The sequence below is a fragment of the Schistocerca gregaria genome, chromosome X, assembly GCF_023897955.1.
Source record: "Schistocerca gregaria isolate iqSchGreg1 chromosome X, iqSchGreg1.2, whole genome shotgun sequence".
Classification (NCBI taxonomy): Eukaryota; Metazoa; Arthropoda; class Insecta; order Orthoptera; family Acrididae; genus Schistocerca; species Schistocerca gregaria.
The window spans coordinates 559,091,967-559,117,223 of record NC_064931.1 but is presented as its reverse complement, the minus strand read 5'-3'; the positions used below and the strand labels follow the sequence as shown (position 1 = coordinate 559,117,223).

The window sequence follows — 25,257 nt, the reverse complement described above, 5'->3', positions numbered from 1 at the left end:
TGTATCAGATTTACTCACAAGGCCAAGTGGATGCCAATCCACACTGCCATCCAGGGAACAGTGCTTGGTACATTTTGGGTCAAATCTGGCTCCTCTGTGTGGCAGTCGGATATACTGACCACTTGGTCATCATCAAGAGATGCAGAGTGTATTTACACTCAAAACATAATGCCCTCAGTCATATGAAAACTACATTACTGCCCCCCCCCCCACTCTCTCTCTCTCTCTCTCTCTCTCTCTCTCTCATGCGCAGGTGCACACACACGCGTGCGACCCCCCTCCCACCCAAACACAAAGTATTTATTAAATTACTTATGCAAACTGCTCGAAATCCTTGTATTAATGAAGAAAAATTTGCTGAGGTTCATGCAGTTACTTACACATCATTACACTGTTATTATTTTGTGTGACTATGCTTTTGTTACAAACTGTTAGTCGTTACAGGCATAGTTACTTATATATTTCATATTCATACCATGTTTCATTTATGTATGTCAGAGGTATCTTGTCACATCTGTGGTAATGAAACAACCTTTGAACCCAAGATAAAAATTTAACACTGAGAAATGGAAGGTTTTTATTCACAACACTCAGAGAAACTGCATAAACATGTTTTTGTGAGGGTTATCTTTTTCTCTCTTTGAGGAGTGAAGGCAGTATGTGTATATACTCGTGTATAAGGCGACTAATTCTGTACAACAGAACTGGACTAAAAGAACACTATACACAAAATGTGCCTCAGGAAGAATCACAAAACATACAATTATATTTTTAGAAGCCAGCTGTTACAGTTTTAACAATACTCTATTTATTTACAAATGTCAAAATAAATAATCACTATCCACTGTAATTGCCTAGTTTAATAAATGGGAATTATTAAACTTACAAAGAGAATTTAGTTTTGGCACTGTTACATATTTTATTGGGAGGCAGTTTTATGCTAAAAAGGCAGGAAGAATACATTTACACTCACAAATCTTAATTTGATAAATGCATTGTAACACTGTCGAGCTTTTCAGTTCATGTAAACCATACATGAGATTGGAAACAATTTCTAAAACAGAGAAAATAATATGTGCTTTTGGAACTCATTTGGCATTCTGCATTATGCCAAATAACAACAGTTTTTCCATTTCTTTAAATAGTAGGTTTGTATATTAAAATATAAATGGCAGATGATTCGGGTCATATCCTAACACCTCTAACCACATCTCTCTCTCTCTCTCTCTCTCTCTCTCTCTCTCTCTCTCTCTCTCTCTCACACACACACACACACACACACACACACACACAGAGCAATGCACAAATTAACAAAGAAATGCTCTTAAATGCATGGTTTGGCAATTACAGTAAACTTCTTTTTGATGATATTAGTTAAATAACAGTCTTAACATGATCTGAGCTGAAATACTGAGATCATGGAAACTGAACTGTTTCATATTTCTTAAATATTTACAATTTATGCAGCTAAGAAAAAATAACCACTGAACATAATGTCTTTCATAATTCATCTGCATTTCAAAGACAAACACCACTAAAATTATAAAATGAGATAAAAATAACAGTGTGTGTGTGTGAGTGTGTGTGTGTGTGTGGTTTTTGAGATTGCAGGATGGGTGTAAGGGATAGGGATGGTCGTTGGTTCTGCAGTTAGGCACACAATTTTTGAATGCATTTACATTATTAATTTCTTTATACACCTGCAACAGATAGAGGTATATGTATGACCCAGTGAAATGGAAAAAAGGACAAATGTAGTCTCAAAACTCCTTTAGGCCTCTCACGAATATGCAACTTTCATTTGCACAGATAGGGCCTCATTTCACCCAACAGCAAAATTCAGTACAAAATTTTGCACAGCTGTACACAGTTATAGTGTTTTCTTCATTTCACATGTGACAAGACAGAAAAAGACACACTTGAGGATTGTATAAAACTAAGTACTATAATTTTTTCAGTCTAGTCCCATTTTGTTTGTAGAGACCAGTAAACACGTCTCCACAGAAACAAATATGAAATAAATTTTATAGGCATGTTAGTTACAAAGATATTCCATTCTATGTGAATCAGTTATTTGTTATTGCTTATACCTGAGTATATACAGGAAAAATCTTTGAACAAATTGTTGTAATAAAATAAGTAAAAAAGTATGACAGTATATTGTTAGTGTTGCATTCCCTTAAATTCTTTTACTGTACACAATTTATGGACGTGTTTTCAAACTATGTACAAAGAAAATATGTATAATATAAAGTTGACAGCAACAAAGGAATCATTATTTAGCGCCTTAAAATACTGTACATGATAAATAATAATAAAAATCAGTTAATAATATAGATAAAAAGACATCATCTGTCAATGTGCAGCAATATTTCTTGTAAAACCAAGACAAGTTTGTGGACTATTTAGAAACTGTTAAGTAAATGCACACATTTCTTCAATGGCAGTTTACGATTCAGATCACTTAGGAATTTCATAAACAAATGTGCCTACCACAAATGCTGCTGAAAGATATACTTTCTGAATACTGGTCACCTACAAGTAAATTTGTGATATTTTCTGCTTCCGTCAGTCACACCACCCACAAACATATTACACTGTTTGCTTGGTCAATACAGTATATCAGAGTTTTGATCGAATGGTGGAATAATGTAATCTTCAAAAATTAATTTTCAATGAAAATACTTGTGGTAGCAACAGCGCACACTAAAAAAATTGACATTCACACTGAGCCATGTCCAATCACACTTCAGTTCCTCAGTGAAACTACATTATGAAGGGCTACAGAAGAATCATCTATCCTGTTTAGAGGAGAGTCAAACCAGGAAACCCTCTGATAGATTGGCAGTTATTTGTGCTCTCATTGCTTGCACACTGTTCATTATTTTCTTTTGGTGGCCAACTAATGTAATTCCTAATGCTGTTAGTTCCTTTACAGTCACTCTAACAACTGCATCCATGGTGGTGATTCCTGCTCTTTCAAAATTTTCCAAGTAACGTGCCATCTTGATGGAATTGAGCCATTCCTCAACGGATGTAAACTGGGTCATGTCTGGAGCATCAGGAGCAAGAGGATTTGCTGTCCTGCATCAAGAGAACAAACAAAATGAATAATATGCCTACAGTTATCTTTTTAGTATATTATATTGCTGTGCACACAAAAATATCATTTCTGCATCTTTATGTGGGTAGGTGGTCAATGCTGTCACTGAATGTGTTACAAGGTGAGAAGGGTTAGAAGTAAAAGAATCTGTCACTACAGGAAATGATATCCCTGGAAGGCTGAAGCCAAGAATCAAAGTGAACTGATACAGCACTCAGGCAACAATCACTAATAGCATCAGAATCAAACAATTGATGGGGAGCTAGGTTTTCTGTAAAACAGTGCAACAAATGTAAAATACCCATAACAACAATAATGAGTATGAAAGCAACTATGATGATTGACTTGGGCAATGAGTAGGAGTAAGGTTTTTGTAGTCTGAGATCTAGATCTTGGTTGACCTGATGAAAATATATGCCAAAGGGAAATTTATTGTCTTCATTGTCCAGAATCATGGCATTGGTTACCTGAAATGTTAAGCACAAAGAGTACACAGGCTCCCCATATTGTTTTGTCACACAACTATAGGAACTGCATCCATTCCAAGGCCATCCACACATAAAGATACCTAAAGTTTTTTGCCTGTTGCATTGAAAATTCATCACAATGCTCTCCTGCTGCTGATTTGAGTGTTTTAAAAGCAAGATGTACAAATTTTGTGGATTAATAATGAAAGTGTACTCGGTAAACATGGAAGGATCTTGTTTCAAGTTCATACTTAAAAGTTACTGCCATGCAGAACTAAAAAAATAATGTGTTTCCAGCCCAAGTTAGTATGGGAAACAGGAAAGTAATGCTCTTGTAAGATTCTTGTGTTGAATTTTAAATTTGTGAGAATCTACAGGAGCCTTGATATAGTTACTGGAATAGTTGATATATGCCAAAGGTTGAGTAAGTACAAATACACAAACAGCACATCGTTACTTTCATATCTTGCAACTGATCCATTAACTTGTTGGCAAACACAAATTTTATGGCATCTTTATGCTCTTAACAAACAAGTAATTCACCACAAGGAACACCGATGCATTCCCTTACGACTCAGTACTACTCTGGTTTGGAACATTAAAATGGATATAAATTTATGACAGATGCCAGGAAAAAAAAAGAGCTGTCTATACAGTTAATTGACAGTACCCTCTTACGTGACATTACACAAAAGGCCTCCATTACATCAAAGGCTTCTGTGTGCTTACTTTGAGTCAGTGAGTGCCAACTTCAATTACCAAACTCAAAACACTCTCTCTCTCCCCCGTCAACCCCTGCTCTCCAAACCATACAAAACCTATTGATCAGTCTACTGTGACCCACCACCCAATGTGAATCTCTACTGCTTCTGCATATACTTCCCTTCTAGCCCAGGTAATTCAAACTTATACTGGACCCATTTCTCATGTCACACCCCCTGACCCTTACCCTAAACTGGCACACTCCTAAACTTTCAATATATGTGTCTCTATTGTCCCTGCACCACCTTGTTCACAACTGACCTCAAATACAACACCTGCAACTCTTTGTTTACTCTGTATTTTCTTGTCTCTCATAACACCTACAACCCTTCTCTCTCAGACTTCTTTTTTCACATCTTCTCTCAAACTCTCAAGTTGGGTTTGTTGGTCTTAAAATTTATCTTTACTATTGTAAATTTAACTTATACTGGAACCATTTCCTGTTTCAAACCCCCTGATCCTTCCTCTAAAGGGGTCATCATACACAGAGGAAGAAAACACTTTCCAATTAAATGTCTGAACCTACCTCTCAGGGTTTCCCAACTATTTCCATTCTATACTATGAGCACTGCTATTGTGGTCATTAGATTTGTTATACTTTTAGTTTTCTTTCCCGGACCATGTCTTTTTACTTTTGATCTGTCTGCTCATCACCATACTAGTATTAATCTTAATTCTTCAATTTTTCATAATTACAATCATTAAGAAGGCCCAACAGTTACTCCCTCTAATTAACATCTCAGTATTGCTGCACTTAACTTGATTTTATGTTATGAATAATTCCTTTATATATTTGATGTTTAGTTAAAGGCTTGGCTTTTTCCTCTCTTATTCTGTTTCGTTTCTGCTTCCAGATTAAGATATTTGACCCCCCCAAGGTCAAGACAATTCATTTCTTGGGATGTGCTTGTCTGCTTTGCCACAGTTGTCACTATTGTTAGTGAATACAATCTCCTCTTTTTAAAGGAAAATGAAGGGTTTATCTTCTGTCCATGATGTGGCCATTAGAGATGAAATGTAAGCTTGAATGGAAAAAGGTAGGGAAGGAAATGGTCCATGTCCTTTTTTGTAAAGGCCCATCCCGACATTTGCCTTGAGCAATTCTGGGAAACCACAGAGAACCGTCAGTTGGATGGCACGATGAGGATTTGAACCATGCTCCTCCATAATACAAGTCCAATGCTTCTTTTCTTTTATTTTATGCAGCTACTGCTATCTCTCTTTTTATTCAGTGATGTTGCAACTCCCTTTTTTCTTTATTTTTAAGTGCATTAATGTTTAGACCTAATTTACTGATGCCAGTGATCCAGTGACAACAAAACACATTGATGAACTACTTGCCAATCAGTTCTCCTCCAGATACTAATGTGTTGAACACCATAACAAAACTTTGGAACTGGATCAGTATTCTAATTTATAGTGGAAAACAATGTAAGAATACTTTTTGCACACTTCCATGAACTAGACACCAAAGTGACAAAAGTCATGGGATACCTTCTAACATCACACTGGACCTCCTCCTGCCCACTGTAGTGCAGCAACTCAACATGACATGGACTCAACTAATCATTGGAAGTTCCAGGTAGAAATATTGAAATGTGCTGTCTCTATAACTGTCCATAACTGCGGAAGTGTTGCTAGTGCAGGAGTTTGTGTATGAACTGACCACTTGATTACATCCCATAAACGTTCAATGGGATTCGTGTCAAGCAATCTGGTTGGCCCAATCATTCACTCAAATAGTCCAAGAATGTTCTTCAAACCAATAAGGAGAAACTGTGGCCCAATGACGCAGAGCACTGTCATTCAAAAAATTCCATTGTTATTTGGGAACAACAATGGGTGCAAATTGTCTCCAAGAAATCAAACGTAACTACTTCCAGTCAATGATCGATTCACATGGACCACAGGACACAGTCCATTCCATGTAAACAAAGCCTGTACCATTATGGAACCACCACCAGCTTGCACAGCACCTTGTTGACAACTTGGGTCCACGGCTTCGTGGAGTCTACGCCACACTCGAACCCTACCATCAGCTCTTACCAACTGAAATCAGGACTTATCTGAACAAGCCATGGTTTTCCAGTGAACTAGGGTTCAACTGATATCGTCATAAGCCCAGGAGAGGCATTGCAGGCAATGACATGCTGTTGGCTGCCGCAGCCAACTGATGCAAAATTTCATCACACTGTCCTAATGGATACAATCGTCGTACATCCCACATTCATTTCTGTGGTTATTGCACACAGTGTTGTGTGTCTGTTAACTCTGACAACTCTATGCTGCTCTCTGTCGTTAAGTGAAAGCTGTCTGCCACTGCGTTGTCCATGGTTAGAGGTAATGTCACATTCAGAGTCTGTTAATTCCCATCAAGCACCCATAATCACATCAGAAACCTTTTCATATGACTCAGCTAAGTACAAATGAGAGCTCTGGCAATGCACTGACTTTTTATATCCTGTGCACGCAACACTACCACCATCTGTATGTGTGCATATCGCTATCCCATGACTTTTGTCAACTCAGTGTATAAAACACCTGTGAGGAGAAGGAGAAGAAGAAGAAGAAGAAGAAGAAGAAAATTATGCACTTTTGAGTTTGCATAGATGTTGAAAAGATGGAAGAAAAATGCTATGTCACTTGCTTCAAAATAAGACATTTATGAACATGGCTACAACTGAATTAAAAAAAAAAAAAAGTTTTGATACTTCATCTAAACTAGGATTTTGTGCGATTCAGACTTTTCTCTTATGTCTAATCCACATTTCTACAAATGAGATTATACAAGATTTCTCACATTGATGTCTGCACTACTTCCCAGAGCATTTCATGGATACACCAACATGTTTGTGCTCCTGATGTGTTTACTATTTTTCAATATTATATGAGGGGTTATGAGGGGAAAAATGTAATTACATTTTTCCATATCCCTCCACAAATAATTATGCCAGTTGTCTGGCTTGCCCTGCAAATCACGAAGTAAATTTGTGTGTGAAAACAACCTTCGCTTAAGCTGCCACTGTCTGGACAATTTTGACTGGTCTTTCTGTTTCTTGCAATGTTTTTGCAACAAGGGTTGCAAACACAGATTGTAATAGAATTTCTTCCATTACAGATTTCTGAATAAATAAAATTAACTTTGAGGTTATGACAGCCTAGTCACTTGCCACTGAATTTCTTTTGTAGACCAACAGTTGCCAGTAGACAGTAGACTGGGATTTGTGTCATGTGAAAACATCACATTTCTAGTGACTGTTTGTTGCATGTGGACGGGCCTTTAGTGGAAAAAGTTGATAACTTTAGGTACCGAGGATGAAAAATTACTAGTAATATGACATGTAATCAAGAAACAAAAATATTTATTGCAAAAGAAATGTTTTACAGATGGAATATATTCTGTGGTACATTAAGTAAAAAATTACAGAAAAGATTAGTGTGTTTTGTATGGTGTGTTGCCCTGTATGGTATGAAAATTTGGACACTGAGGTGGAGAGATGAAAAAATTTTAGAGGCATTTGAGATGAGGATCTGGAGAAGCATGGAACATGTGAAATGGACAGATAAAATAAGAAATGTGATTGTGTTACAAAGGGTGAAAGAAAAGAGACAAAAAATGGAAACAGTTATGAGGAAAAGAAATTGACTAGGTGACTGGATGAGCAGAGACTTAATAATGAATGAAGCAACAGGACTGGTAACTGGAAAGAGGCCCAGAAGGAGAAGGAGATACTAGCTAATTGACAACATCAACATAAATGCATCATATGCAGTTATAAAAAGGACATTGGGAAATCAAGAGGACTGGAGACTGCTGAACTGCCAAATGGGCAGAACACTCATCATCACCACCTTCATATTAAATGTGCATAAAATAAAATATCTCAGACATATTAAGAACTAGCAATCCTATTACTTTTGATACAAAAACACTAACAAAAGCTAGTCAGTCACTGTTTTCTATCATTCCACTATGTGTGTAGCACACTGAGGTGTACTGCTTACACTGAACAGTTTACTTACGGTCTTATGTTTGGTGTAATGAAGTGGTTAGTTGTATTGTTCTGCTGTCTTAAAGCAATTGCTGACATTCTTTCCTTGGCACTCTTACATGAAAATAGGTAAGGATTTACATCACACAAGAATCTGGAGAGCTTCTGTGGAGAGGATGGGTGGGTAGTTTTGGCTGAAAGAATGGTTTTAAAGGAGAGGTACTGCATGGTGCCACTGTGACTGTCAATTCCCTCTGTTCATGCCAGAACGCTTTAAAATGTTCTACATAATGGCAAAATTTGTTAAATATACATCTAAGCAGTTATATAGAGCTTTCATTCAGTGAAGTAATTTCAGAATTTAAATAATATGTGCAATGTTTGCATCTATATGTGATTTTGTAATTACAAATTAATTACAAGGAAGCTTGGAAACTACTTAAAAATAAAAACTAAAAAAAAACCTTTGTTTCAGACATAACACTGCAAAGGGCTCAAACTAAAAGTTTAAAACATTTTGCATATGTATGTTTGAAGTCTAAGGCTACAAAGATGGATACTAATGAACACAAATCATTATAAGGCAATTATTACCATATCTAAAACACATTCTATACTAGCAAAAATCAACATTCTACACAAGATGTTAATATATGTTGATAAAATAAGGTCTGATGCTATTTTAACCATACAACTCAGACACCACTAGGGTATGTGAGAAACAGTAAATGATCTGTGGAAGTCTGCCAAGGCATATCAGCTCACTGATTCCTACATAACATGTATATAATTCATTTTTGTAAATTAATGACATAACTTTTTATGATTTTTACTTTCCATGAAACCCTAATAATTCTGAATACCACCTATCTTCAATTTCATAAACCACCGCCACCTCTACTACAGAGTCATCTGGACAGCTAAGCAGCAGGACTTATCTAAGCGGCATGATTATAAACCTCCAAATGGTATGCAGTGACTATTCTTTTTGGTACAAGGAGACTAATTGGCTTATTAATTGCAATTTTTGAGAACATATTCAATATAAACAATAAATGACATATACACCATGTAATTTCAGCAAATCCTGCTTGGTTTTGTTTCAGAAAATTATTTGGGAAGGATGCAGCTTTGTAAGCTGCATTGGGTGCTACATGTGTCCAAGTTTTGGTTATTTTTGGATTTTTGCTTTGAACATAGAGGTCTCATTAACGGTTCTACAATCAAAGGTTACTTTTGTTCAACACAGAACATTAACATCACATTTCTGTAGTAATATGTGTACAATGGGAACTTTTTTGATTCATTCTGCATACTATCAACAATGATTGCACTCAATTTCTGCCTTAGGAGGCAGTGCAATCTGAAAGTCAGCTTATAATGTGAATATATAACAATCAAGCAATAACAGTTTCATACTTAAAATAAAACAAAATCTTGTCACAGCAAGGAATGGTGGGAAATCCGTTAACATAGTAATAATACTATTATCAATAATAATAATAATAATAATAATAATAATAATAATAATACTAGCAGTACCAATTGTAAAAAGAAGTAAAAGGTGTAACCACTGTTTTGTTTGACTTTTACAAATGATTTCGCTAACTTTTCTAACAAAATACAAGAAATGATCAACCCTCTTGAGGATCTCCATCAAACTGCAGCCACAACTGGACTCAAATCTCATGATTAAACACCCAATATGTGGACCAACAATTAATAGCTTAATTTGAGAGGATAATTCAAGTACACAAATTCAAATATTCTGGAGAAATATTTCAACCTTCATAATTAAGTCATTAAACTAATAAGGAGAGAACATTCAAGCTTAAAAGAGCCCACAGAATCTCTTTGAATGGATGCAGCAATAAATCAATACACAAAATTTGAAATCTAGACACTGCCACACTCTAAGGCAGAAGCATTATATGAATTGGAAACTTAGATTACTGGAAGCAGATTGCTAAATGAAGACACGGCCAAAAAGGGAGATAACTCCTAATGAACATTTTCATCCATTTGCACAATGACAACATTAATGGTAAGAAATTTGACAAATTATACTGATACAGAAATAAAATTTTGGACACATTCAGGAAGAGGTGTTCAAATTAACAGAATGAACAGTTTTCGACTGGCCAACAGAACTTGCAACATCCCTCTCTCAATGGCAGTAAAGAACAACTGGCTACTTGAAACTGAAGATGTCTACAAGGAAATGAAAACGACAAAGGATGTTTTAAAGGGAAAAACTTAATTTAGAATTTTAACTGACAACAATCATTTTATGAAAAAATGGTCAATTACAGGGTGGCGCAGGAAATGTGTTACCATTTTGTTTTTGAATATAAACTTTATTGTCAATAAAATATGAAAGGAACATATACTACAATGAAGAGCCATCCATGGAGATTTGTTCTAACTCAGCACATGCTCAATATGTCCACCATTTCGTTTCCTAACTTCCTTCAAAGGAACACTGAAGTTAATGATTACCCTACGGCACATGTCTTCCGTAATTTCACTGCAAGCTTGAAGACTAAGTCTTCTGAGCTCCATTAAATCATGTGGACGTTTTGAGAAAATTTTTTCCTTTAGGCACCCCCAAAGAAATAAGCCACATGGATTGAGGTCTGGACTATTGGGGGGCCAATTTTGTCCGTCATTGAAGCGACCTGGAAACTTGAGTGAAATGATCCGTTTGTCGAAATGCTCGTGTAAAAACTCCAACACAGTGTTTGCAGTATGTGGCCTTGCTCCATCTTGCATGTTGAAGGGCAAGGCAGTAGCAAGAAGCTGCGGAATGAAGCTATTGCGAAGCATGCTCAAATAATGCTCACTGTTCACAGTTACCTAAAAAAAAAGGTCCAATAAGTACGTGACTGGAAATTGCTGGCCACGCTGTAATCCTTAGAGCATAATGTTGTCGTTCATGAAGCACTTGTGGGTTTTCAGTCGCCCAAAAGTATACATTTTGTTTGTTAACCACGCCATCTAAATGAAAATGCGTCTCATCTGAAAACCAAACGTTGTTGAGAGTTTCTTCCCTATCCTCCGCCCACTGAGCAAACAGTAGTCTCTGCTGCTTGTGTTCTTCAGTGAGCTTCTGTGCACAGGTCATCTTGTATGGGTACATATGGAGGTAACTTTAAGATTGCGTTGAACAGAGCATCTGGATATTCCCAGTTGCACTGCTACCTTTCTACACGATTTCCCGGGACTTCTCTGTACAGCAACTCGTACAGCTTCAATATTCTCCGGCAAACAAACAGGCTTAGGTTGAGGTCGCTTCGCTTCCAATACTGTTCCTTCCTGTACAAATTTATCGTACAACCTGTGGATGGTCTTCTTGAAAGGGACCTATCGTGTGTTAAACTGTTGTCGAAAACGCCTCTGAGTCACAAGAAGGCTTTTCGTTTCATGAAAAAGTAACACAATTGCTGATCATTGCTGCGTCGTCAGTCTTCCATTGTCAGCCATTGCTGCTTACTAGTCTCCTAGCGGCAGTATCGTGAATTGCATGTCATTTCGTAACTCTTTTTTTTTCCCTCAAGCTCTACTGGTACTGCTGTAGAGATCCCAGCAGGATACCTAATGTGCGTCATAAATTGTGAAAGAAACAAATGGTAACACATTTCAGTGCCACCCTGTATATCTAATAAAACTTGTAGAGAATAACACACCAGAAATGCAGCAAAAAGATGAAAATATTCCAAGAAGACAGAAGTAATAAGCTGCTTAACGCTATTTGCATTTGTCAGTTAAACAATGCAATACTAATACTAATAATAGTAATAATGTATTTTTAATTAATAATGGAAAATGCATATGGCTAACTGTGCTTCAGAACAAGAGAAATTAATCTGCTAATTTAGTTATACACACTGGACAAACATGAGTATTGTGTTTTTGTACCTCTTTCAGTCTAGTGTGCAACTGTGATTCATTACAGAGTGCTGTAATGGACCTGATGATAGAGGCCTGGTCACTGTCCTTCTGTGGCAGGCAGTCACTAACCAAATAGAGGCAACCCCCCCTCCCCTCTCCAGGACAACAGGAGGCCTCTACCAGATGTGAGCCACCAATGTGAAATGAATGAAACGGAATCTGTTAAGGGAGAGAATGCTCACTGTAAGTGCCTTTTAGAGTTTGCATGTGCATGTAGCACTTTTTGAGTGGTTGGGTGTGCGAGAACAGTAACAAAGGAGGAGAAGGGAGTGACAAATGGACAGAACACAAGATATCTATTCTTAATTGGCAATATGGAGCTTGTCCAGTGAAGGAATTCCTGCAACAATAAGGTTGACATGTGATCATCCAGCTGTGTCCATTGTATACATCACAGAAAATTTAACAAGAATAATGAACACCAATTTTGTAATGAACAATAATTTTGATTGGCTCGAAGAAGAATATAAGCTAGAGAATCATGTATGTGGTCACACCCACGGAAAAAGTTCTGGAGCATGTGAGGAAATATCATCCTGGTGGACACTTTTGATTGTACCAGGAATGAAGACATTTGTTGTCCAGATGGAAAAGAGCAGACCTCCTGCTGAGGGGAAGAGATGATACTTGGTTGATGAGCACCTTTCGCCATGCCACCAATGTGGGACACCCAGCTCTGGCCACCATGAGACATGCCTCACCCGACAACTACATGCTGCTACCAAGGTGCCACTAGCCGTCTGCAGCACACCTTGCTCTGTGCTGGTAAAACGCACTACACCTCTAAGTCCGCTTGCCAGTTCTATTTGTCTGATAGCCAGCATCCAGTTCTATTTGTCTGATAGCCAGCATGATTTAAACACCCAAGTAACAGCCCTCAGAACACTGTAATTGATAATGGTCAAATTATCATTTCCTTCTTCCTGAGTAAAAGTAACTGGTAAATTGTATTTGAATAACCACGGTCCAAAGGCATTTCTGTTTCTTAAAATAAATTCTTAAGACTAATCTCCTTACATTCTTGTTGCTGGCCTTCCTAATCATTTGATACAATTTGCAATTGCCGAACTCAAGTCTGACATAAGCTACAGCAATTCGTTTTTACTAATATGCATGTGCCACACTCGAGTGACATTCAAGATATAGTGATTCCTTTGATTTAATACACAAATGCCACACTCATGTGCCATTTTATAACATATATTGTATCAATTTCAATCACTACAGTGTTTTTGAATTGCTTCCAGATGAATTCTGTACAATTTTCTGGAATGAAAGATTAAATTTACACCAAATTCTCCGCTCTAAAGCGAACTACATATTATATACACGGAATGAATATTTCATTCTGTAGCTGAGTGAGTACTTTTATAGAACATCCTAGTAGATGAAAGCTATGTGCCAAACAGAAGCTCAAAAAGGAAGAGTCAGCACACAGCTTTAATCTGTATGCAAGTAACTATATGTGCACAAATTATTTACTTTTGGTGACTATCTTGGCCATGGAAGGCGAAGGTACTCATATAATTATCAAACTATGCATGATCAGAGATATTAGTCAGAATAATAGCCTCATTGTCTTGAAATGTAGCACTTTTTGAGTGTGTGTGTGTGTGTGTGTGTGTGTGTGTGTGTGTGTGTGTGTGTGTGTGTGAGAGAGAGAGAGAGAGAGAGAGAGAGAGAGAGAGAGAGAGAGAGAGATAGAGAGAGAGAGAGAGAGAGAGAGAGAGATGGAGGGAATTTCACTGTAGCGTGAACTTGGTTACCTAAAATATCAACACAAACCTGGTTCTTTTAGGGACAATTATATAAAGCTGTTGATTCTAGAACAACACAGAAAATGACCTCAGAACAAACTAAACTCAAACATATCTGTTGTATAAACACTGGACCTAAACTATACAACAAACTTCCACAAGAGTCCAAAGACAAAAGTGAAATACATGCCTTTAGGAATACCCTAAAAAATTATCTGTCACCGATGTGTTTTTATACCATAAATGTATGATGTATAAATTTTCCTGACAATTATACTAATGATTAATTACTACAATTAAGAGGCATTTTAAAATTAGTCCAAAATAATTATTATGTACAAACATGTAACACAGTAAGGCAAATAAAGTATGCATCTATTTATGTGTTGAAATTATGTATGTTTACAAATCTATGTATCTATACTGTACATATACTTATGTTGACGACACCCACACAATTTATATTGTCTACTGATGGATAAATTAATTAATAATATCACCATGAAGAGGATCATCTCTGACTGGCAAAATTTCGCAATCATGTCAAGTTCAACTGTAATCGTTAGTCCACAACTTAGTGACATTACAAAATAATGGTTTTGTTTTGAGCAAATATGAGTTTAAAAGAAGTAAATAATAATTATTAACCCAAAAAAGACAAGTAACCATGTAAATATGCGATCCTCATGCTGCTGAAGCTCACAATATTTCTTTAGGTGTGTAAGATTAGGTTAAGAAATTATTGACTATGTAAGTGATGAGTGCAGATAATAACTGTTCTTATGACAATTCTTGAAGATGACTTGTAATTAATGTGATCAGTTTAAGACATTTTATACATACTTTAGTGGCACTGTAAGAAAGGGAGAATTGAAATATTTGTAGTAAAGTTAAGCAAGTGGAGTTTGCCAGCAGCCAAAACTGATTGAACATCTCTTACAAAAATGTTCTCCAGTCTAGACTAGCAGTAACTACACAATCCACATTAAATTTTTAAATACAGGGTGTTCCATTTATCTGATGATCACTTGCGCAGGGTTGTGTTTGCCAGCCACCAGAGCCATGCAGGCTGATTGAATGGGATGCCCATCTCCCTGTAAATGATGCACTCTGCACCTAATCAGGCAGTGTCACTCGAACAGTGGAGCAAGACTGAATTATTCCATTCCACAATTAGTGTTCATTTACAATTCATGTGTGTGTATACAGTCTGCTTGTATTGTCCAGAGATTGTTTGAGCACAAGTTTCCAGGTGCTTAAATTCTGAGTTGTGGTGCAATTCACAAATTAGTGAATAAATTTCGTGAGGTGGGAAGTGTTCATGACAGGGAGCATAAATGACAACGAACAGTTCTCACAGCACTTGATCTCGATGATACTGCATACCAAATGGAAAATTCCTCTAAAAGTCTCTTAGATGTCTTTCACAGCAAAAAAATTTCTTGCACCTCTGTAGAAAGAGCTGCTACATTACTTGGGCTAATGTCCTATAAAATAACAGTAGTGCAAGAACTTAAAGCTGGTGATCCTGTGCACAGGGTCAGGTTTTGCAAATTGGTTTTGTAAACAGTGCATGACGGTGAAATGGATCCTTACCTCATGCTGTTTTCAGATGTGGCTTGGTTTCATTTGCAGAGGTATGTTAATTCCCCGAACTGTCAACACTGTAGCACCAATAGGCTTATTTTTCTTCATGAGGAATCCCTTCACGATCAGAATATAGGAGTGTGGTGAGCAGTTAGTGGTGACAGGATAACAATCTCAAATTTTTCAGTGACACAGTTAACAGTGAAAGATACAAGCAAAACATTTTGCAACTGTTTTTTAATGAACTCGAGGAAAGAGAATGAAGCTTCCATGTGTTTTCAGTAGGCTTCAGCAATGGGTCATACAGCAAATATTTCTTTGCGTACAATTCACAATATGTTCCATGTCAGAGTTATTCGCAACAATATCTAGCCCATTCAAAGTCCCTATTTAACCATGTGTGATTTCTATTTGCGGGGAGCACCAAAGGACAAAGTGTACACAACAAATCTGCACACATTACAGCAACTCAAGGATAATATCCATGAGTCAATTAATTCAATTTCCCAAAAAGAATTACATTGTGAGATGAATAATTTCTTGAGTAGATGTCAGAAATGCATGGAAAACAGTAACAGTTGGGTGACATGGCAACTGATTCATTGGGCAACAGAGCGTTCGCTGCCTGCCCTCTATTGTGCTGTGTATATGGTCAACAGATAAATGGAAAGCCTGTATAAAACAAACGCTTAAACTGTGATGTCAACTGCGTGCAGGTTGATGAATAAGACTAGTTGTATGCATATGTAAGTATATTTGTAATTATCAAGCAGCGATTCTGTGTCTGCATGCTGGAATAAGATCCAAAGAATCTCAGGTTTGATCCCACGCCAGTTCTTGGAATTTTTTTTCCCACTTGTGACTTCTTTTACCTCAGGCCGTGTTTGCGCAAAATTTTGAGTTATTTAAGTGTAGGAATCAGAGTAAAACTAAATCACACCACAGTTATTATTGCAACATTTGACTTGCACAATAAAATATTGCTATTAGTCCATCAGATGAGGAGCCTGAAACAGATGACAATTTTTAACAGATGACACTATTTGCTATGAGAGGAGTCTAAGAGGAAATTATAGCACCAACAGAAAATAAAGCTAACATGTGTCACAATACAATGAGGACAGCATTTATGAGTAATGTATTTATGTAAAAAAGTTGCAAAATTGGAATTTATCTGCAAAGTGTCAGTTTGAAAGCCTGATTACATTTACATTTCTTTTAGTTCCAGTACTTTAATTTCCCTATCTACTTTCAGTGTTACCATTCCTATTTCATGTTCCCCAAGCTATACTATTCTTTTATTTTATGTTTGCACTGCATGCATTGTAATCTTCTTTTGTAAAATTGTTATTTCACATCAAGAAAATTTACTGTTCTTTTTGTTTTTTGAGACACATTCCTAACTTTGTAGGTTCTATAGCAGAATCCTGATTCGTGTGATCCACATCCACCTGTAAGCAGGGGTTATTTTTAGTTCATAATATGTGATTTACTTCTGTCACAATTAACTTACACTATCATTATTACCAACTCAACATAAACACCCTCTCCTTTAGCGTCACTATCATCAATGAGGAGAACAATATTTTCATTTGAAGTGACAACCATCTACTCATTTACTGATGCGAAGGAAGTGCAACCTTTAGTGTTGTTTAAATCTGTATTGGAAATTAAGAGGAATAAGTGCATTAAAACTTTGGGATGAAAATCTGTGTTGTCATCATAGGGATTGTGAACAAGAATAAACTGGGGCTTATAGATTGCAGTTAGCTTCTGCCCATCTTCTGTGACAGTAGGCCTCACAAAAATACTACTTCCAGTTCAACCTTGAAAAGTTTTTACAATGTTTCTGCTCCAGTTTACACATCGCACGTAATTACACAGAGATGAAATATAATACTTGTAAAGTGCATCTTTGAGTTAAATCCTGTCATCTGTGAATGCTTTCTAAGTCCTTTCCTTAATTTTGACAATTCACTTTTTCAGTCACATTCTGTTCCTACATTCTGTGACTTGGGAGTCAACAGCAACTGCTTTCAACATCTTTTCTTTGTTGGCTGTAGTAACTTTATCAGTTTTTTGCCTTTTATTGCATCTTTATGCTAACCCAATGCAATTTCCTGCAACAAATCTTTTTCAGCCAGGGAGAAGTCTGAAGATCACTCCTTTTCTGTTTACTTTCGTCCCTTTATAACATGTCATCTTTGATCATAAATACTGTGTCTTTTATTATGTATGATTAATATCTGAAGTCAAAATGTGATAATCATGTTGACAGCTGATTCTAGAAGTGTTGTCAAGCATGTTAATGCTAACTTAGATCAACTCTGAATATCCTTCGGTGCATCCGAGTTTAGTGTCATACACCAAACAGGAGTCCTGAAAGAGAGTTCAGTTTCTGAACTAATGTCATACTTGACTTGCAGTCAGCAATGTTTGTACAAATGTTCCGCAGAATAAAAATACAGGTAATAGAATGCCATGCAACTACGATAAAAAAGTTAATCATCAACATCATTTCCTTGGGGCCTTTGTCCTTCTTCAGCACAGGGTTGGCCTTATTACTATAGATTTGGCAGCGTTAGCTGCAGAGGGTGGCCGGATGCCCTTCTTGTTGCCACCCCGAACTCCCCGGGACGGAATTTGTGTACCCCAGCTGTCTGCGTCTAGTGTAAGCCATGAAATAGTGCAAACATTTTCAAATGTCTGTGAGTATTGTAACTGAAGCGGAACGTGGGGTCCAGCCCAGTATTCACCTAGCGGGATGTGTAAAACTGCCTAAAACCACATCCAAGGTGGCTGGCATACCAGCCCTCGTCGTTAATCCGTCGGGCGGATTCGATCTGGGGCCAGCACGTCTACCCGAGTCCAGGAAGCAGCAAATTAGCGCTCTTGGCTGGGCCCTGGTGGAAATGACAAAAAAGTTAACATAATGCATAAACTTTTTATGTCATCCTGCATGCCAAACTGTTGTTGGGAAAAAGGAAAGGAACTACTGGGATACACTACTCTCATCTAACCATCACTGACCAATTTCTATAGGAATGACGAATTACCACTATTAGACAGTGATTGCAGAAACATGTTTAGTATGTTGATTGTGTTATGGCTTTACCTGTGTTATATTAGTTCTGCAGTTAATTTTGTTTATTGTCTTCAACTGTAAAACAAATTCAGAGAAACCAGTATTACTTTTTGTTCAAGATTACTATCCATTGACTCCTTGCAAAATGGTGTGTTTCCTCAACAGGCTTAACACATTAGCATTCTTCAAAACAATTACACAGTAAATGGTGATTTAATAATCTGCTCTTCCTGAAGGTCATAGATATCTCCTATTTCAATGCCCCTACCTCTGACTTCACAAACTTGCATGTTTACAAAATGTAAGTGTTTTTATTGTTTTAATAAGTGACTGAACTGTTGGTGCTGGCACTTGCTTCTGCCTGTCCTGGACTGCACCTTGTACACTCTGGCGCTGTTAATATAGAATGGCCTCTTCAACGCTAAAAACTGCACACATATGAAATGTTAACTCTTCCTTCGGAAGAATCATTATTCCACTGTTCATACTCCAAGTGCCTACCCCCCCCCCCCCCCCCCCACCACACACACACACATACACACAAAGAGAGAGAGAGAGAGAGAGAGAGAGAGAGAGAGAGAGAGAGAGAGAGTGTTCAGGATCAGTTCCCTTAGAGATCTTGTATTTTACAACACAAAGTCAGAGCCAAATCTAATATTTATGTGAAGCATATGTAGCCCTCTTAAATTTTAAAAGGGGCTGGGGGAGCTGAAAATGATCAAATGTGTATTAATCATCTGACAACACTAACTGGGACCCCTCCTGCATCTGTATACAGATTAAGGAAGCTGTCCTTTTAGAGACAGTGGAAACTGAGAATGTTTAGGAAATCCTATTATGAGTAAGAACGAAGAAGAAATTTATAAAAAAAAAAAAAAAAAAACATTTTTTGTAGTTCTCTTTTACAGATAACTATAATAGTATTACAACTAAATTCCCTAACTTTACAAAGTAATTACAAGGACTTTAGGAAAAATATGAAGGTGGACTTCAAAGTAATATATTTCACGAAGACATTCAGTATGTTGATATACAAAAATATATGTACTTTCTCCATTACATTCACAAAAAAAATGTTGAAACATACACCTTGTGAATTCACAAATTCTGGGCTCTAGTGATGCACAAATCAGGGAAGGTCCCATTTGAGATTAACAGGAATTCTTTCAGAACAAAATAAAATTTATATGTAAACATTTGGTTTGCAATATATTATTACAAAATAACATAAATAATTAATTTTTTTGGAAGAAATATGAAATCTTAGGTTGCTTTGCTTCTTTCAAATTTAGAATAAAATCATGTGTATTGCAAGCAAACATTCTCAGGCTCATTAAAATTTAGAAGTTCCTTGTCAACCTGTCCTTTCTGCTTGCTTTGGTCTCCTCTAGCAGCTCTAAGTGTTGAATTATAAATACAAGTCTCTGATTGATTGTGCAGTATTATGTACATTAATAACTCCTTCTATACCTTGCAGATCTGTGTCTGCAAAACCCTTCTCTATCCCAGTTGCCATGAGAGATTGTTCATGAGGAGAAGAGTATCACTTTGACAATGGAAAAACCTGACAGTATTTGGGCTGAATTTGTTTTCCAGGCTTTGTTTAATGTTGTTTTAATCACTTCATTTTATGTAATAATCAATTTTTTTTTACTGTAAAGAAGATATGTTTCCCAAAAGGCATGAACAACATGTGTGTGAGTCAGGGTTAAGAATTGGAATTGTAAGACACTCAGTGGTATGCTTATTGGCGTCTGTGAATGGTATCAGCATCATCTCTCTTTCTCCTAGTATCACTGAGCACCTACGCCAATGCCAGGATCAAATTTGAGGACTACACCCAGGAAGCACATTGTTTCATTTTCATGTTATCCAAGCACTATCACCCTTATTCTATAAGTAGACTGAGCCCAAAACTTCCCTTCATTGGATAATAAGAACTACCCTGCAACTGCAGCAGTTTTTTCTCACATTACTAATAAGTACAGTATTTCTTTGGAAAAGGTTAATGTGGATATCCATTTTCATTTTTGAATGTGAACATCTAATGAAGTTCAATAAAATAATGTAAAGACACAAGTATATAAATTTTAGGTAAAGCAGTGAATTCAGCCAAACAACTGTGGGTCTGTGTTCTCTGGACTAGTGATACAATTATGTGTTTCCATAAAACAAGAAAGTCAGAAAGCCCGTGTTACAGAAAAAAAAGAAAGAAAGAAAACATGCACATGCAGCAGGAAATGTCCATTCTCTGGGAGCCAAGAAACTGATAATGAAAATTTGAAATGTGGGAAAGATTAGCAGCCCATCACATACATCATTAAAGAAAAGGCAACATAAAGAGTTGGAGAGAAGGAAGCATACGTGCCTACAAACAAACACACACACACACACACACACACACACATATTCAAAGTAGATGAGTGATGGCCCAGTAATCCTCACATTTTAAATTTTCAGAATCCGACAGTAATGGAAGATAATATTACTGAGTCATTAAGCTATTGTTAAGCAATGCAATAATGGCAAGTTAATTTTATTTACAACAAAGAAAGTATATCAACTGCCGTATTACTGCAGTTTGAATGAAGACTTATATAAAATTCTGTTCTGTTACAAATTGAATTTCACTCCAACCTTTTTTCAAACAATAAATGTAAAACTTTATGACAAGTTAATATTTACTTTTTGGTGAGAGATACATTTCAGCCTTGTTCAACATAAGAAAGGAACTAATGTCATAGCTTTAAATTAGTTAACATTAACTCTGTTACATATGTAAGTGAAACTGAATGTTACATGATAAGTCTGTCAATCATTTTTTGTAAGGGAGAAAGATATTAATCGTGGTACTCTACCTTTTACATAATAAACCATTGGCAACACCAAGCAACCCAGCAAATCATGAGTGAGGCTGAATGCGAAGGGCTGCAGGAGCATAATAAGGATTTTGGGGCGGCGGGCGTCTGCACAAACCATACAGCCGCCATTGCACATCACATCACAATACAGCTGACACGTATATATAGTTATTTATATATACTGGAAAATGTCACTATAAACTTCACAGAGCCTCATACATCATCCATAATAAAACTGTCAATACTTTTGTGACATGAATTAATTACTTTACTAGAGGTTCTCCCTCCAACTTTTAATTGAAAGACAGAATTTAAAGAAGTTCAATTAATTTTACTTGCAAGTATATCAAATTAATGTCACTGAGCCATAATATGGCATGCTTCTTATTAAGACCTTAACTGTATATGCTCTAATACTTTCACTACTATGGCATTAGTTCTTAAGTTAATTTTGAGTGTACCTGAAGGTATCTCATAAATAAATATTGTAAAACTGTGTTGCATTATAGCAACAATTTACTGTTTCTTTAAATGATACCTACCATCTAAACACTATTTACTTGTCATCTTTGTCACAAAATCAATAATAGTTTGTCTTACACATATGAATACCAAAACAGCACTACTACTTCCTAAGTCATATGAAGAGAATGTATTAGTTTTTTTTTTTAATTTAGCAACTCATTATGTACACAGTTTTCCTGCACTATTTTTTCATGTTGTGAATTAACAGAAGCTGAAATGAAATAGAGTGTACTGATAATAGCTGTTCATTTACACTAACTCAATATATATCTATCCATCCCCTTTCAATGAAAAAAAACACTCTTCACTTTTCTACCAAATATACTACAGTGCAAGCTTAGCTACATTTTTCAGCACCCAACATACTTTCCCACATTCAACAGTGTTAGCATTTATTACACAAGAAGCTACAAAACAGCCACCATCACAAAGAAGCAACCCACATGAAAAACAATTTTTTAATTAAAAGCTTGAACTAATAGTAAAAAGATTACAGCAGACAATAATGGAAAGTAACAGCCAAATATGAATTCAGCCTCCTTCCTTGATCATCTTTCCAAAGTAATAAATTCAAGCAGCCTCATTAATAAACAAGTCATGTGGGACACAAAAATCCAGTATATGGATAATAGGGCAATTTTAGGCAGTATTACAATACTCTCTGAAACTGATCTCTAAACACCACAAACAAATCCATGTAATTCTATGTACTGGTTACTGATAGTAAAATGAAAAACTGTTGCTGTTTCTTATTTTTTAATGCTTTTTTCTTCAAATGCTATCTCAAAGATAAAGCTGTTAATTAATGCAAATATCGAGTATGAAAAATCTAGGCATACTACTGTAAGTAAATGTGGACAGTGTAGTGCCAAGAAAATGAAGGTAACACATACAGTATACTAAATTAAATGTCCAAATACCTGTTTTGTGCTATTTTTCGCAATGTGTCTGGACACCGTATCAGTTTGTCCAACGTCTTGACTATTGACGCAAATGTTGGCCTGTGAGTTCTTTCCTTCTGCCAACAGTCCAGCATTAATTGATATATTGCTTCTGGACAGTCCATTGGAGCAGGAAGCCTGTAAAAATTTGTATAAAAAGAAGTTAAAAGACTGTGTCCAACTAACACTGCAACAGAAAAACACCTGGGCAAAAATCGGTTTCTTTGATAGGGATTCACCTTAGCAATGTTTAGCCGAAAAATAAATTCAGTGTAATATTATTTAGGCTATCATCAAGACACAGTTTTACATCTGCAGTTACATTTCTGATATTAATACAGAAATGAAACTTAGCATGTGATCTCTAACAACATAAAATCATTATATAATGCAAAAACTAGAGACCGGTAAAGCAATATTATTTACAATAGCAATGGAAGCATTAAAGTATACATGTATGTATGATTAATACTAGTTACTTTCGTGCATTGCTTCAAAGAAGCTTGTGAAGGAAATCATGTAATAAGTTTTATTTTCTTGCAACTTAAAAATAGAAGTTAGCAACATGTGGACCAGAAACAATACATCAAGTATTACAGGAAATTTAGATGTCCATGGATGGAATAGTCTGCAACATTCATGATGTTAGTGTCTCATACAACAATTATAAACATGGCTTAATATTAATGAGAAACAATGAACTTTCTCCAAGGTATGAAGTATTGATAAAGTGCCACTGAATTAGAACAATGCCATTTGCAGAGTGAAGAAATTTCTGATAACATTGTGATCAGAAGAAATCCCACATTCAGGTTTAACAAAAGTGTTCTCTTCATAATGCTGAAATAAGTGCAACTTCTATAACTTAAGATCATACTACACAGAACAGACACAAGACAAAGTGTCTAGAGAGTTCTGTAATGGAAAGCAGATGGGCATTGAATAATACAATGACAAAGTCAAGGCACAGTTATTAAATTGGAAATATGAAATGAGCAAAAATTAAATTTCACAATTATAAGCAAAAGGGGAAGGAGGAAGGCAGTATGTGTATGTGTAAGTTTAAGTGTAAGAGTGAGTGAGTGAGTGAGTGAGTGAGTGTGTGTGTGTGTGTGTGTGTGTGTGTGTGTGTGTGTGAGAGAGAGAGAGAGAGAGAGAGAGGTTGATAAAATGTTCTCTTTTCCTTTGTATCTAAAACATTTTCACTTACCTGTAACCCTTCTCTATAGACTTAATTACATCTTGATTACTCCAGTTCCAATATGGTCTTTCGCCGTAAGACATAACTTCCCAACAAACAATTCCGAAACTCCACACATCTGATGCAGATGTGAATTTCCTGAATGCAATAGCTTCTGGCGCTGTCCATCTTACTGGAATTTTTCCTCCCTTACAATAAATAAATAAATAAATAAATAAAATAAAATAATATTACTTCATTAAACTAGTTATTTACTGGGGAAGAGACAATATACATGTTGGGGACAATATTCTTATACTAGCTGAGAAACCAGGCACTGCAAAGGTATTTATTTATAGCTGTGCCCAAGACCTCGTAATCATTGATTTTATTTTCATCCTACAAAGTTTTTCTGTACACAGTGTTTCAAGTAGTAAGGCTGGGGTCGTGAACAAAGAGCTGGTTTGCTTCACTAACACAGGAGAGAGCCATGTAGAGCTGGCCGTGCAAAAAGCAACTGACACTAAGGTCCACATCTGCAACACACAGAAACTTTTATTGTGCTTTGTCTACAGTCACAGCATAGCTCACAGGGAATTGTACACATTTCAAGCAAAATGGTAAGCTGTTAGGAATAAGTGGGATTGAGGGTAAAAAAAATCAGTTTACTGCACCACTTCCCATCAAAATTTCCCTTCTTTGATGTTAAATTGGAATTGTGGGATTGAGGGTACAAAAAATCGGTTTACTGCACCACTTCTCATCAAAATTTCCACTTCTTTGATGTTAAATTGGAGAGAAGTAACTTGATGCCTCTGTGAGTGAAGGGTTCTGAGGAGAGAGATAATGCATGATGCTCTCGATTAGACTTACATCGCACCTCAATTCCAGAAGGAATTTCCAAAGAGTGAGTAAAATTCTGATCTTGTCAAGCCACAGCAAGTCTTGCCTCACCATTGTAATAAGATTCCCGAGACTGCATTTTACTCAGTGCTTTAGCCATTCTAGTGTACTCAGAAAGACTTGACCCTTTTCTTGGCATTTTT

General features: G+C 36.4%; 1 protein-coding gene across 7 annotated transcripts in view; it reads right to left on the bottom strand.

The window, feature by feature from the left end:
* Window positions 1-563: 563 nt before the first annotated feature.
* The window catches only part of LOC126299506 (ephrin type-B receptor 1-B), a 337,486-nt gene continuing 312,792 nt past the window's right edge, over window positions 564-25,257 (bottom strand). For 6 of the 7 annotated variants that reach the window (XM_049991462.1, XM_049991463.1, XM_049991465.1 and 3 more), the window contains 3 exons: window positions 24,242-24,420; window positions 23,011-23,169; window positions 564-3,084 (listed from right to left, as the gene is read on the bottom strand). In XM_049991462.1, coding sequence (XP_049847419.1) covers window positions 2,817-3,084; window positions 23,011-23,169; window positions 24,242-24,420 — 606 coding nt within the window. In that variant the 3' untranslated portion in view covers window positions 564-2,816. Of the gene's footprint in view, window positions 3,085-21,562; window positions 21,671-23,010; window positions 23,170-24,241; window positions 24,421-25,257 lie in introns of all 7 variants that reach the window. The other variant, XM_049991468.1, reaches the window with a different exon arrangement.